The 13,609-nt window shown below is 39.9% G+C and overlaps 1 protein-coding gene and 1 pseudogene across 1 annotated transcript; one reads left to right on the forward strand and one right to left on the reverse strand.

The window, feature by feature from the left end:
• Positions 1 to 667: 667 nt before the first annotated feature.
• LOC137727615 (uncharacterized) lies at positions 668 to 2,977 on the forward strand. Its single transcript, XM_068466443.2, has 5 exons — positions 668 to 1,280; positions 1,405 to 1,704; positions 2,072 to 2,137; positions 2,236 to 2,301; positions 2,562 to 2,977. The coding sequence occupies exons 1-5, from the start codon at positions 711 to 713 to the stop codon at positions 2,658 to 2,660; spliced, it is 1,101 nt and encodes a 366-aa protein (XP_068322544.2). The 5' UTR covers positions 668 to 710; the 3' UTR covers positions 2,661 to 2,977.
• An 8,714-nt stretch (positions 2,978 to 11,691) lies between these two features.
• Positions 11,692 to 13,340, reverse strand: LOC148693567 (uncharacterized; annotated as a pseudogene).
• Positions 13,341 to 13,609: the final 269 nt, after the last annotated feature.

Consider the following 13,609-nt stretch of genomic DNA (forward strand, 5'->3'; position numbering starts at 1 on the left):
CCGAGGTAAAGTAGGAATAGCTGAAATTGAAGGAAATATGAGAGAAAATCGGTTAAGGTGGTTTGGACATGTAAAACGAAGGCCTACAGACGCTCCGGTTAGAAGATGTGATTACGAGATAGAGGTTCAGGGCCGAAGAGTAGAGGAAGATCTAAGAAGACTTGGAAAGAGACTCTAAAAAAAGATTTAGAATACTTGGATCTAACAAAAGATGTGGCACAGAATCGAGCACAATGACGTTCTAGGATTCATACAGCCGACCTCACTTAGTGGAACAAGACTTTGTTGTTGTTGTTGTTGGTAATACCAGGTGGGTTTGTGATTGTCATACTAAACCGTTTTCTTAAGTTACTAACCAATCATATAGTGATAATTACTTGTCCATGACACTACAGATCAGTACTATTTCCCTTCACTCTCGAACCATAATTTCTGCATTGTTTTTAAAGTTCTGTTATTTACCTTGGTTCCATCTGAGCTGTGTTGGCCCCAGCAGGGAATCCTGCAATTGGTTTTCAAAGAATTATGAATTGTTATGGCATTGTTCAGATTAACTAAACCCTGGATATGATTAATGACATCATTCTGTATTATTATAATTGAGTTCACAGTTGGGTATAAATAGTCACTTTAATTTCATTTCCACCACTCATTCATAAAGCATCTCTTAATTTAGAATAAAGACAAACCTTTTTGTTCCTTGGGAAAAAATGGAGCATATTGAAGCTGTTTCAGAGGGAGAATGGACCTCTCTCAGTGGGATGTACATTGCTGAGGAAGCAGATTTCATGTCCCAGTTGCTTGGAATTTTTTCAAACCAAACATCAAGCATGGGAATAACTCCAGATGCTTTTTGGTCTGGTGGCAACTATGAAGGTTCACATTATTATTCATCAGAAACATCTTATTCAAATTCACTGGAGGGTAATTTTAGTGGTGGTAATAGGACTTTTTACCCCACTTCAAGGAGTGAGAGTTACTACTTGAGTGAATCTTCTCACCCCATGTTGGTAACAAAGAACAGCAAAATCTCTATGTCTATTGATTTTGGTACTGGGGATGTGATCAAAACCCTAAATTCCTCTCTCATTGAAGGAGATCATGATCAATGCTTGAACCAAGAAAGAAGTGATGGCAATGCAGAAGAGAGTGGTGGAAACCCGGCTGAAGATGTGGCCCTTGGCAATCAGAGATTTGATATGACTGCAGCAAAAGAACAATCCATGGAGGAAATTAACCCCACCAAGAATTCATTGAAAATATCTCAAAGCTTAGAAAATGTAAGTATATTTTTCTCACCCTTCAGTCAAAATTATTTACTTAATTGTTACCATTTCTTAAAAATATAATAATAAGACAGGAGTTAGTTTATTTGAGCATTTTCTGATCATAAATACAATGCAGGTTCAAATGAAGAAGAGGAACATAAAGGCAAAGAAAAGGGGGCAGGTAACAACTAGCAACAATGAAGAAGACGGTAATGCCGCTGGGCTCAACAGACAGAGCTACAGTTGCTGCTCAGGAGATGATCAGTCCAATATTGTTGCCTCACATTCCCATGAGAAATCTCAGGAGCTGAGTGGAGGAGTTAGTATTACTTCAACTTCAAGCTTGAGTCCAACAGAGGTTGCAGCTCTCAACTTGAGTGGCAAATCAAGAGCTAGAAGGGGGTCAGCCACTGATTCCCAAAGCCTCTATGCAAGGGTGAGTTCCTATACACTATAAAAAGGTTTTATAGACTGTCTATTTTCCTTTAAGAAAATGATATATGCACACCAATTTTCTTCCGTTGCACATTCCTATTTATTATTTTTAGAAAAACTAACGAAAAGTTCAAAAAAAATTTCCCTTTTAATAAAAAGCCCTTTTTAAAGGTATAGTAAATTTTACCAGGAAAAAGTATAAATGTGATTTTTCGTTAAAAGTGAACAGTACCGGAAGTGTTTTGTTAAACCTCCTATTTTTAGGAAAACTATTCTATTCAATCGAAGACCAGAAATAAATCTAGTGTCCCAAAATCACTTTCCATTTGTAAAATAGCTCATTTTTCTACTTTTCCCTTGTCGTGCAGAAAAGAAGAGAGAAAATAAATGAGAGGCTGAGAGTCCTGCAGGGCCTTATCCCCAATGGAACAAAGGTAGGCATAATTCCTTGAGACATAATAATATTTTGTCCAAAAAAACATTGATGCAGATTGAATTCTCAAATATCTAATTCAGATGCGTGAAAATGCAGGTTGATATTAGCACAATGCTTGAGGAAGCTGTCCATTATGTGAAATTTTTACAACTCCAAATTAAGGTAATAACAAAATCAAATGTTCTAATTAAGAGGTTTAGAATGAAATCTGAAACAATAATTCTATTCAAAGAAACATGAAAAGGACACTATAGTATGGTTGGGCCTTTCTATTGGACGTAGGACTCACCTGCATTAGAGAGTGTCTCAGCAAATACGTCGGTTTTTATGTGTCCATATAGCAATTACTCTATCTGAGAATAGATACTGATACTGTTCTTTTTTTTTTTTTTTTTTTTGTCCCCTTGTTTGTGGTTTTGTAGATGTTAAGCTCTGATGATACGTGGATGTATGCTCCCATCTGTTACAGTGGAATGGACCTTGGACTTGATCTGAAGCTCACCACACCACAGCAATCATAAAAATTTTGAGATTGGAAAATGCTTTGGAACTCTATACTTCTCTCAATTCTCAACTTATGTGACAAAGTTAAGATAACTGTTCGCAAAGAAGTTGGGTTCTACAGCATTTTCCATAAAAAAAGAATTAGTTATGCAGAGTAGTGAAGTCCTAAATAGCACTTGTCAAGTCCTAATTATTTTATCGAATCGTAGCAACTGAGCTGTGAGCTCCACTACCAAAACTAGATATCCTACAATTTACTCATTATGGTTGAATGGCTTGATCATGTGACTGTGATAGGATGATTCTTCTGCAGATGTTATTCTTCCACTTCAGAATGATGATAATAAAGGTGATGTTGGAAAAAAAAAAAATTCAGTCTCCAATTTGACTTAACATACGAGTCAGATTGAATTCATTGTGATTTTCTAATTAAGCACATATATATTTATACATTTATTTGAAGTTTGTTTTAAATTGAGGATTTATATTCTATTATGATTTATGTGATAACAGATGTGGATGAAAATTAGTAACATGACGTATTAGTCCAAATTCAAAATTTGACAATTTTCTAAAAGTGAAAAAAAAGAAAGACAAATAATTTGTAAAAAAGTGACGTGTCATTGCCAATCCTTCCTCAAATTACAGCGCATTGCAATCCCTATTGCTTTACATGTTGGAATTTATTAGGTTTATTTAGAAAATTAATTAGATATTTGATTTGATTTTGTATTATGGTATTTTTGGTATTTATACATTAGGGTTTTTTAAGTTTATATCGCTATAAAGATAGCTTGTAATTTAATTTGGGAAACAACTCAGTCAAGATGTAGCCTCTTCGGTTCATATAGCATTTTTGGCAATTCCATTTAATAAAATTTTATATTCATTTAGTTCAGTTGTTCGTTGCGTACTGTAATATTCAACTTGGTACCAGAGCAAGTTTGATCCTTCGGGGTTGAATTTGTTCTTGGTAGCTAGTTTGCTTGTCTTGTCACGTTCCTCTTCTTCGTATTGGTTTGTGTTTTTTTTATCGAACAATAGATTTTGTTAGATTAGATGTTAGATTAGCCACTAACGGGTTTGAACCCACGCCGTAATGCAAGGACTCAACACCTTTCTACTACTGTGGTAAAGGGCCATTTGTAGTTTGTTTGTTGTCTTGTCCGTTGTTTGTTCTAATACAGTTGTCCTTTGGTTTAGTTTGAGAAAAACAGGTCTGTAAGATATGAAGTCGTGAAACCCATAAATCATCCCTGTTTTCATTGTCTGATGAACCTCCTGCTTGAGCCACACCATGCATCTACGCCCGCCATTGAACCATCACATCTCACCTGTCATCTCCGCCTTGGATCATTACCGCTTTTTCTAATCCATATTATTGACCTGTTATTCTTAATTTGCATACACTATAGGAATAAATACACGAGAAATATTGACGTGTTATTGCTAATCCGTATACTATTCTTCAATGTATTATATGGTAATTCTATATAAATGTATTCGATGACAATTTGGGTTAATATTTGAACATTGGGCTGCAAGTGTGTGAAAGCCTAGAGATGCCAATTAGAAAGGAGACTTGCCCAAAGCCTAAGCAGCAAGCCCACGGACAAATTGGAGCCTTCCTATTAATGCATAGGCCATGTGCCTATGATTTAAATATCAAGTGATAGGGACTAAATTACAATTAGCTAAAAAGCACTTTTCAGTGGCAATATAAGTAAAAAGCTAATGACTCACTACCCTCCAAGTGCTTTTGGGCAGGAGCAAAGCCACTGCAGTCAGGCTGATTTGCCTATAAAAGGAGGAAGAGGCCCCAAAGACAAGGACACTCAACCAATCAAACAAACAAACATACAAACTCTGCTCTCAAGAAAGATTTGCATCTAAAAGTTGTAATAAGCCCAGATCTCAGTCCTTTTCAGGATATATCCCTCACAAAAGCTATCTTTTATCTTGTTTAGAAACTATGTTATCACCCCTAGTGGTGTAGTATCGATTTCCTTATGTAAATTGGTTTACCATCCATCTCTTTTTAGCATAGAAACCTTTGTAAACTCAAAGAGAAGTGATTGCAAGAGGTTCAACCTTGCCAAAAAAGGTGAAATCTTACCCGAAGCTCTTTGTTTGCTTTCTGAATTTGTAGATCTATTACTTAATGCATTCTCCAGTATGTATTCAAGTCATATCCACCTGTTTTCCTACTTTAAAAGTCTTATTTGTATATGGATCTGGTCAGTTTAAGGGATATACTTTTGTTTAAAACCAATCAAGAACCAAACAAATGACTTAAGGGGTGGACTCCCCTCATTCGAATATACAAGACTATGAACTGAAAGTCCTTGGTCACAAGCCAAGAAAAAGAACTTAATGTGGACTTAACCCATCCACGACAATCCTTTGATAACAAGAAGTCCGAGTAACTTGGGGCGCAAGTAATCGACTTAACACAATCTTGTTCTACATCTGCTATACAGAGATAGAAGTGGCACGCCTAGCACTTAGTTAGTTTTGATTGTGAGCCTCAAGGCTTACACCTAAGACCCCATAAAGGCACCTTTCAAAACTAACTACGCCCTTTTATTGTAGCACATCAGCAAGCAAAAGCCCAATTACACATCCAAAGTGCCAATCCCTTGGGGAGCTGTGCTGAGAGCCGATAAGCCCTCTCCGGAGAAATCTTCGCCCGAACATAGTTTTGGCACACCCGGTGGGACACATTTAGTCTTGTACGCCAAAAAGAATAAGGAAAGAGAAAACATTCAGGTGGAATACAAAATACAGGCCACCCTAGTGTTTACCAAGATCAAGCATGACAACTCATCCAGTGGATTTTCCTTCCCTGCAAGGACCAACTATTCTAGAAAGCCCGACTTCATTTGAGAAGTTAGAAGGGAATGTGACTAATGAGGACTTACAAGCTACCATGGTGCAAGTATTGAGGAGTATGGAAAAGATCACTCTGGAAACCAGAGGAAAAGTAAGCAGACTCTGTTCTTCAATAGGAAGTTTGCAGAGAAGATTACATCTGGAGTACTCTACCCCAAAAGATAGCCATGCTTGGGAAGTGATAAGAGAGGCTAGTCTTGAGAAAGAACCAGTTATTCCCTTATTTCCTTTGCTTGAGGAAAAAAGGGATAAAGGAAAAAACATGGAAAGATTTGGAGCTAGTCAGTCAGTGTTGGAGGAAATCTTAGAAGCGGAGTTGCCCGACCCCTTATTATTTTCACTAGATAGTAGGGGGCAGAGCGGGCCAAAAAGAAAGAAGTATGGGATGCCCCAGTTGATCAGGGAATCCAGTGAAAAAGGCTAGCCTACCAAGGCAGACAAGCCTCTTCCTTATAGGCCCCCATCATTGGACAATAAGGGAGGGGATGCCAAGTGGAGAAAGCCTGAACCAAGAAAAGAGACTTTCTTACGCAATGATCGTAGCCCGAAATGGGAACTTCCTCATACTCCTCCTGATAATGAAGCTCACCAATAACTCAGGGATAAATTGGCCGAGTTAAGAAGGATGATAGCCCAGAATCATCCAACCCTAAGCTCGCCCACTGTTCAGGATCACCTACCAAAAGCCATACCCCAAGCATATCGATGAGCAAAAGTCTTTTTCCCTCAACTTCAAGATGTCTGTAATCCTCACTTTCAGTGGGGAAGATGACAGTATATCCTCTAGAGACCACATCTTCAAGTTTTTCAACCATTGCGTAGCATTTGAAGATAATCTTAACTATAAGTTGAGGTTGTTTGGGAACTCATTGGTTGGCTTAGCATCTCAGTGGTACTCTTTGTTGCCCCCCCAATTCTATTGCTGACTGGGGGCAAATGAAGATGGTTTTCCATGAGCAATTCTATAGGATAGAGCCTGAGATGTCCATCAATGACTTAGTGGAGGTGAAGCAGCATAAGCATGAGTCTATAAAGGACTTCATGATGAGGTTCAAAAAGACAAGAATGAGGTGCCAATTCTCTATCAATCATGCGCAACTTATATCCATTGCTCAGAATGCCTTGAGGCTGCCTTTGAGGAAGAAGTTTTATGATGTACAGTTCAATGAGTTGCAAAAGTTAGTGATTGCTGCCATGAAGTATGAGATGTTGTTGCTTGAAGAACAGCAAGTGAAGCACTCGTCCAAGGTGCCTCATTTCTACAAAAGCAAAGCTGCAATCCAGCAAGTGGAGTTTGAAAAGGTAAAGCTAGAACAAAATGATGGACATGGAAGAGAAGGGATGGACATGTGTGTAGCAAAGATGACTACCCCCTTTAAGCCTTTAATAGTAAAGGGGTTAGTCCAGCTAGTCAAGGACCAGAAAGTGGTGATGAATGATGTGGATTTGTCCTTGTGAAGCCCCTTAAATACCAAAGTTATTCTTTTGATTTAACCAAGGCCGCGAAGATTTATGAAGAGTTGGTGCGGGCAAGAGTGATTGTGCCTAACAGCACCAAAACGATGCCTAAACCGGAAAAGTTGATAAAGAAGAAGTATTGGAAGCTGCATTATACTTTAATCACTCCATAACCAACTGTGTCTAGTTTAGGGATTAGATACAAGACCTTATAGTAAAGGGAAATTTATTGTTGGAGAAACCGCAGGCCAATATGATGATTGACATAGATCCCTTCCCGGAAGCCCTAATAAACATGATCAACCTGACGTGGGCTGAGAAAGGGAAAGGGAAGGCCACTTGGGAAGTAAAAGCAGAAAGGAGGTAAGTAGTTGACAAGCCAAGAGAATGAGCCATCAAGTTGCCTAAAAAGCCCAAAGCAACCATAGTCAAAAGAGTGGTATTATGTAGCAGGTGTCAATGTAAATGTGAGTTGGAAATGTCAGCATCAGGAGCTATCATTAATCAGGAGTTGATCAAAAGAAGAGAAAAGGAAGAACAAGAAGCCCGCAGAAATATCTTGCGGACAGTTGAGAAAGAGACCTCCATAAATGTTTTCCAAAGATTGGAAGGAGATTCTCAACCAAATGGCTTGTCAGAAGTATTCAGAAATTATGAAGCCTCTGAAGAAGTGGAAGACAGAGAAGCCAAAACACCAAGATGGGTGGATGTGAGGCCACCCCAGCTAAGCTATGCCGGTGGAAATGTCAGAATAAGGGAAAGGATAGTGAATCCAGTCACGAAGTAGAATCATGCCCGACTCGGGCAGAAATGGTATGTGGTTAGAAAGGATGGGAAACCCGTAAAGGAAATGGGAACCTCTATGATCAAGAGAGTTCAGAGGCAGCAAAAAGCCCACATGAACTCATTAAAAGTCTCCACTGCCTCAGAAACCTCTAAGAATGTGAAGTTTGAGAAAGTACAAAATCTTGAAGAGAGCTCAAAAAGGATATGGTGATGATGCCAACCCCAAGATGGAGTCTAGAACCAATATGCTTTGGAACTATCTTACCTAAGAGAGTGTTGCCCACACCATTGCTGGTTGATACTCTCTGTGAAAACTCAGCACAGACATAGAACTTTGCCATAACTTGGGAAGAAAGGTTGCCCGAGCTGATGTTACCCGAAGAAGTAGAAGCCTGGTTAAATGAATTCATGAGTCACATTGGGGCAAGAATGAGGACTTACCTGGACTTATCAACTTCCACATAAACATGATATATGTTTTATTTGCCATGTTTTATCCTAAGCATGATCAACCTGCCACAATGGAAGGTGATTATTTGGCAACATAACCTATGATGACATATGTTAGTGTTGAAGAAGCAGGAAAAGAGGAGTCGGGCAGAATAAGTTTACCCAAGCTTGTAAGGAAAAAGCCCGAGAAAATGTACTCGGACATAATAGTCTTCAATCGCCCGAGTTTGATCCTAACTAACCATCTCAAGCCTATTTATGTAACTGCTCATCTGGAGGAAGTACCCTTCAAGAGGGTTTTGTTTGATGGATGAGCTACGGTCAATGTGTTGCCATACAAGCAAATGAAAAAGATGAGTAGAAGTGAGGAGGATCTCATCCCCACAGATCTAACAGTTTCCAGCTTCTCTGGGGTAATCACTAAAACTCATGGGATATTCCCCCTAGAGGTTGACTTAGGTTCCAAACAAATCATGCTAGCCTTCTTCGTGGTGAACAGTACTTCCACTTATGGAGTTTTGCTTAGCTGAGATTAGATTCATCAGAGTCTATCTGTGCCTTCCACCATACGCCAACATGTAGCAGTTTACCATGAGGAATAAGCCCTGAGACCAGGATTTTGGGATATAGTGGAGGCCAAGTTATGACCATTCCTCCCCACAGCTAATGTTGCAGAAGCCAGCTTTTACAATCCTAGTATTGGGATTCTCTAATGCTTATGAGCTGATAAGAATGGCAGCCCGACTAAGGTGACGACCCAAAAGCTTCTAGAACATTATTCATCACCAAGGAAGAATGGGATAGACCCCATATTGTCCCAACTCCTCAACACCAATAATGACAGAACAAAGAATAAAGGACTAAGTAATTGCAATCAGGTCTTTAATCAAAAGATTGTTGGTGTATGGAACAGAGAAGAAGTAGGAAAATGAGAACTGTTGCCCGAGCATACAACAAAAAGGTAAAAGTTAAAAACCTTCAAGAAATGAGAGTTAGTATGGAAAGCAATTCTGCCTTTAGGAGCTCAAGTTGAAGCCTTTGGGAAAATGAGTCCTACTAGAGGAGGACCTTTTATCATTCACTAAGCATTGGATAAGGGAGAATATTACTTGATAGATTTAGAGGCAAACTTGCAAACACATCCAGTTAATGCCAAGTTTTTAAAGAGATATCATCCAATTCTCGGGGATGTTAGAAATTGTTGTGTTAAAGAGAGTTAGTGATTTCAAAAAGAAATGAAGTAAGATGGTGCAATAAGAGCTTCAATATAATTCAAGAAGTACATGCAAAGAATAATTTTATTTCATAAAATGAAAGTTACAATAGCCTAACAGATTTACATCTCTACCCAGAGTGATTATTCTGAAGTGGTAAGTTTGCATAGTTGAGAAAATCCTACTAGGCTTGGCCAAAACAGTGCTGCTATTGATAAGTTGAGACTCGGCATCTTCCAGTTCCATATTTGCCTTCTTCACTTCTTCAATTTGTTGCTGAAGTTTGCCAAGGATAGTCACTTGCTCAGCCCTTAGCACAGTTAGTTGCTCTTCTAACCTTTGGATCTTAGAAGACACTACTTTGATCATCTCCTCTGTGGCTGGGCCTTCATCCACCAACTGTTAAATGCAAGTTGAAATAATAGATTGTTTCTCTTTAAAACACCTCACTTGATTGGCTTGCCTCTTAACCCTTAAATATTGATCCTTCAGAGCTCTCAAGTTCTCGAAATATGAGAAGAATGACTTATACTGAACTCTTGATAGTTAATCAGCCTTGAACAAGTCAATTACGGCCTTTTCTATGTCATGGAGGGCCTTGAGACTGAAGGATGCTGAGAATTTTCTCCCTAACCACTCTTGGAAGACTCAGCGTTGATCTTGAAGACCTGAAGATTTAGAAGGATTCTTTGAGGATCTTAGCTTTGTCTTAAGTTGCCCGAACTCTTTAAAAAGCTTAGGCAAAGATGTTGTTGTGGAAGAGGGTGCATCAAGAGAAGAAGTTTCAACAGAGAGAGGAGCCCGAGAAATAGGAGCAGTGAGGGTTTTAATCTTCTTTTTAAGCCTAGGGATAAGTGTCCCCGTGACTCCAGAAGCTAAGGGAGGTCGTGGAAGCTCGGTCTTACGCAATAGATGAATAGGAGATTTGCCCGAGTCTTCCCTAGAACCCTGTGGGAAACCAAGAAAATAATGTAAGAAGAAAGATTACAAATCAGGACATTGAACAAATAGTAAAACGAGAAAAGTGGTATACCTGAGTCAAGCCTGAAGCCTTGAAAGAAGGAGGAAGATGAGTGGTAACACTTGGGTGTTGAGAGGGATCATCTTTGCTAACTAGAGAAGGATAATTGGTGCCCCAACCTTTACTAGAGGCTTATTAAATCGAAAAAGATAAGTGTCAACAAACTAACTGATGCAGAAAAGGAAAACAGAAGGAAAAAAACCTTCATACCTTAGCAGAACCCTGAGAATGAACAGGCAAACTAGCCCGATCTACAGCTTGAGAAACCTATGGGTTAGTGACCTCTGAAACCACAAGGATCTCAGGGACTACAGGCTCCCCAAATGCAGATGTTGCCTATTGATGAAAGGTTGGTGCAGGGGAAGACTGAAAAGAGTAAAAAGAAAATAAGTATAAAATGAGGGAAGGAGGCTTCAAGCATAAAAGTGCTAAAATAATAAATACCCATCAAGTTAGTATCTTCGTCTACAAAATGCAGTATTTCCTTTGTCTCTGGATTGAATTGGGAGGTTGGAGTCACCGCCAACATAGGTTCCCTAACCTTAACCTACAAAAATAAAATACAAGTGTTAAAGCTCTAAGATTGGTAGAGATACAAGTCAAAAGAATGAAAAAGAGATGTACCTTTGGAGACTTAGCCCGTGGAGGGGAAGTTTGTACCATTCGGGCTGAAGGTGAAAAAGCCTTGGGCAGAGAAATCCTTTCTGCCCTCATGGCCTGTTTCAGAAATCGGGCAGAAAGTCAAGAAGAAAGTAGAAAAGGAGAAAAGGGAAGAACTCAAAGGAATGAAACTTAAGATGCAAGTTAGACCTCCAGTTCTTCCAGGGTGGAATCTTGCAGATTTTTGGCGTGTTGATACATCTCAGCCCCTAATGGGTCATCCTTTGAAGCAATAATAGGCTTCTTGGTTGCTAGGGGCCCTAGAGTCGAAGAAAATAGGGGTTGTCAGCTCTCATTACAAAATTGCGAATAAGAATTAAAGGAATTAAATAAGGTTTACCTCACCCTTTGAGTCTCCAAGCGACTCGGAGACATCTCTGCCCTCTTCAACACCTGGCCTTTCTACCTCAGCTACGGCTGCTTGGAGGATGAAGGCATCTGCGACATCTTCCCCTTGCCCGAGGACCATCTCTGTGGGGTTGCCTTAAGCTGCAAGTACGAAGAAATCAGGAAAAGGATTAAAGTGGGTAGATTCATAAGAATTTCAAGTTAAAAAGTGAGAAATACCTATAAAAAGGAGTTGGTTTTCTGATGAACCATTTCATTCCAGTTCTCAAGCTCATTTGAGCTAGGATAAACTTGATAGAGAAATGCTTGAAAAGACGATCATGGGCTTTGCGCATATCTCATCTATACTTTTTGGTCCACTTTGTCTCCCACCAAGAAGCAAAGCTTGAACTACATTCGAAATTAAGAACCATGGGCTATCGAGCGACCTTTCTCATGACCTCAAGACTGTGTCGGGTGGCTTGAAAAGTAACTTCGGGTGGAAAGTGAAGACGGTAGGAGGTGCCACATTGAACAAAGTCAAAGAAGGGCACCGGGATAACTTGTCTAAAGCCTAACTACCTGCTACAAAAGTTTGGGTGATAGACTTCTAGCCTTTACTCGTAGCGGTCACTCTTTACACCCCAAGCCAGATCCCTCGACTGGATGTAGCTGATAAATTTTTCTATACAAAGGGGACTAGCATCTTCTCCAAAAACATCTTGGAAAGCTTGGTCACTGAACCATGGGTATCTTGTAAGCACTAAAGTGCCCCACTCTAGATCTGCGTGAGTCATGCAGACTCTGAAGAAGTATAAATAGCAAAACATGGAGTGATTGGTGGGAGATGCTTCAGCGAGGATTCGGGTAAGGGTCATTCCTTCTGGGAATTCTAAGTTGAGAGCCCGAAGCTCGGGGAGATACCATTGAAGCCAAAGCTGGATCATCCAAGTTAGGCCATTAAGGTGGGTTTCGAATGGTTCACCCTTTGTGATCTCATACAGAAGATGATAAAGATAAGCAAGAAGGAAGGGGCCCATGGCCACATTGTCAAAGTTGTGAAGAGCTTCCACCAGAGTAATCCATTCGACTTTTACTCCCTTGGACTTATTAGGGAAGACATGTTTGTTGAGCCAATAGAGGAGGAAATACATATGTTCCTGATCTCTATTGGCTTTGGAGGAAGAAGGGCTAAATTCCTTCTTGGTAAACGGGATAAAATCCTTGTAGGAAGTCCCATAACTCTTAAAAGTCACAGTGTTGTACTCCAAATGAAGAAAGGGGGAAGACTGCTCGAAATCTTAGCGGTCGAACGAGAAATAGGAGCCTAGTCGTAGGTAACGTCCACAATTATACCCTGAAGGCCTTAACCCGCAGACCTGTGCCATATCCAGGATAGTCGGGGACATTGGACCCATCCTAAAGTCAAAGGTATTGGTGCCCGAGTTTCAACAGAGAAGAGTTGTTGTAAGAAGCTCGGGCTTAACGATCACGGTGGTTTTAGAGAGCATTATCAGCTCATAAATTTTGTTGTTCATCCACCTCTGCTTAAAGGTGGGCTCGAGTTTTTTTATCTATTGCGTCCATGCTTCATCCTTCATGAGTGGGAAGCCACGGTGATAGTTTGACCATTTAGAGGAAGAAATGCTCGACTTAGCCTGAAATGGGTTGGGCATGAACCATTTCTCCTTGGGTATGTTATTTTCAACGACAACAGAGACCTTAGAAGTCCACGTAGGTCCCAAGGAGTGTACTCCTCCCTCCTCGAAGAAAAGTTCAGTGTGCAGGCCTGCCCAAGTGCGATGAAAGCCATTAAGTAAGCGGCGCATAGTAAAGATCCCCTCACCAGTTTCGTAAGAGGATTGAGCTCGAGCAACTTTAGGTGCCATTGAGGATTGTGAAAAGAAAATAGGAGGAAAAGTTGGAATTCGGGGGCAAGAATTGAAGAACTGAGAAGGCAAGAGCATACTGGAATTTCTCAGAGTTCGAAGGCTTGAAATGGTTAAGGTGCTTTGCTGAAGAAGTTAAGTGAGGACTATATAATAAGTGGTTATTAAACGGTGGAATTCGTGGGTTAGGGCAAATATATTGTTAACAAACGGTTGCTTTAAATGGTGCAAGTCCCTATAGAAGATGTGCGACGACTATTTAATCATTA

The sequence above is a fragment of the Pyrus communis genome, chromosome 10 (assembly GCF_041283825.1).
Source record: "Pyrus communis isolate YQ-2024b chromosome 10, ASM4128382v1, whole genome shotgun sequence".
In the NCBI taxonomy this organism is placed as follows: Eukaryota; Viridiplantae; Streptophyta; class Magnoliopsida; order Rosales; family Rosaceae; genus Pyrus; species Pyrus communis.

What these genes read in the sequence shown, in the direction of transcription:
- LOC137727615 (XM_068466443.2), top strand. Translation starts at nt 711, where the DNA reads ATGGAGCATATTGAAGCTGTTTCAGAGGGAGAATGGACCTCTCTCAGT. An exon ending in TATCTCAAAGCTTAGAAAAT is followed by an intron (nt 1,281 to 1,404) that starts GTAAGTATATTT and finishes AATACAATGCAG; the next exon opens with GTTCAAATGAAGAAGAGGAA. An exon ending in CCCAAAGCCTCTATGCAAGG is followed by an intron (nt 1,705 to 2,071) that starts GTGAGTTCCTAT and finishes CTTGTCGTGCAG; the next exon opens with AAAAGAAGAGAGAAAATAAA.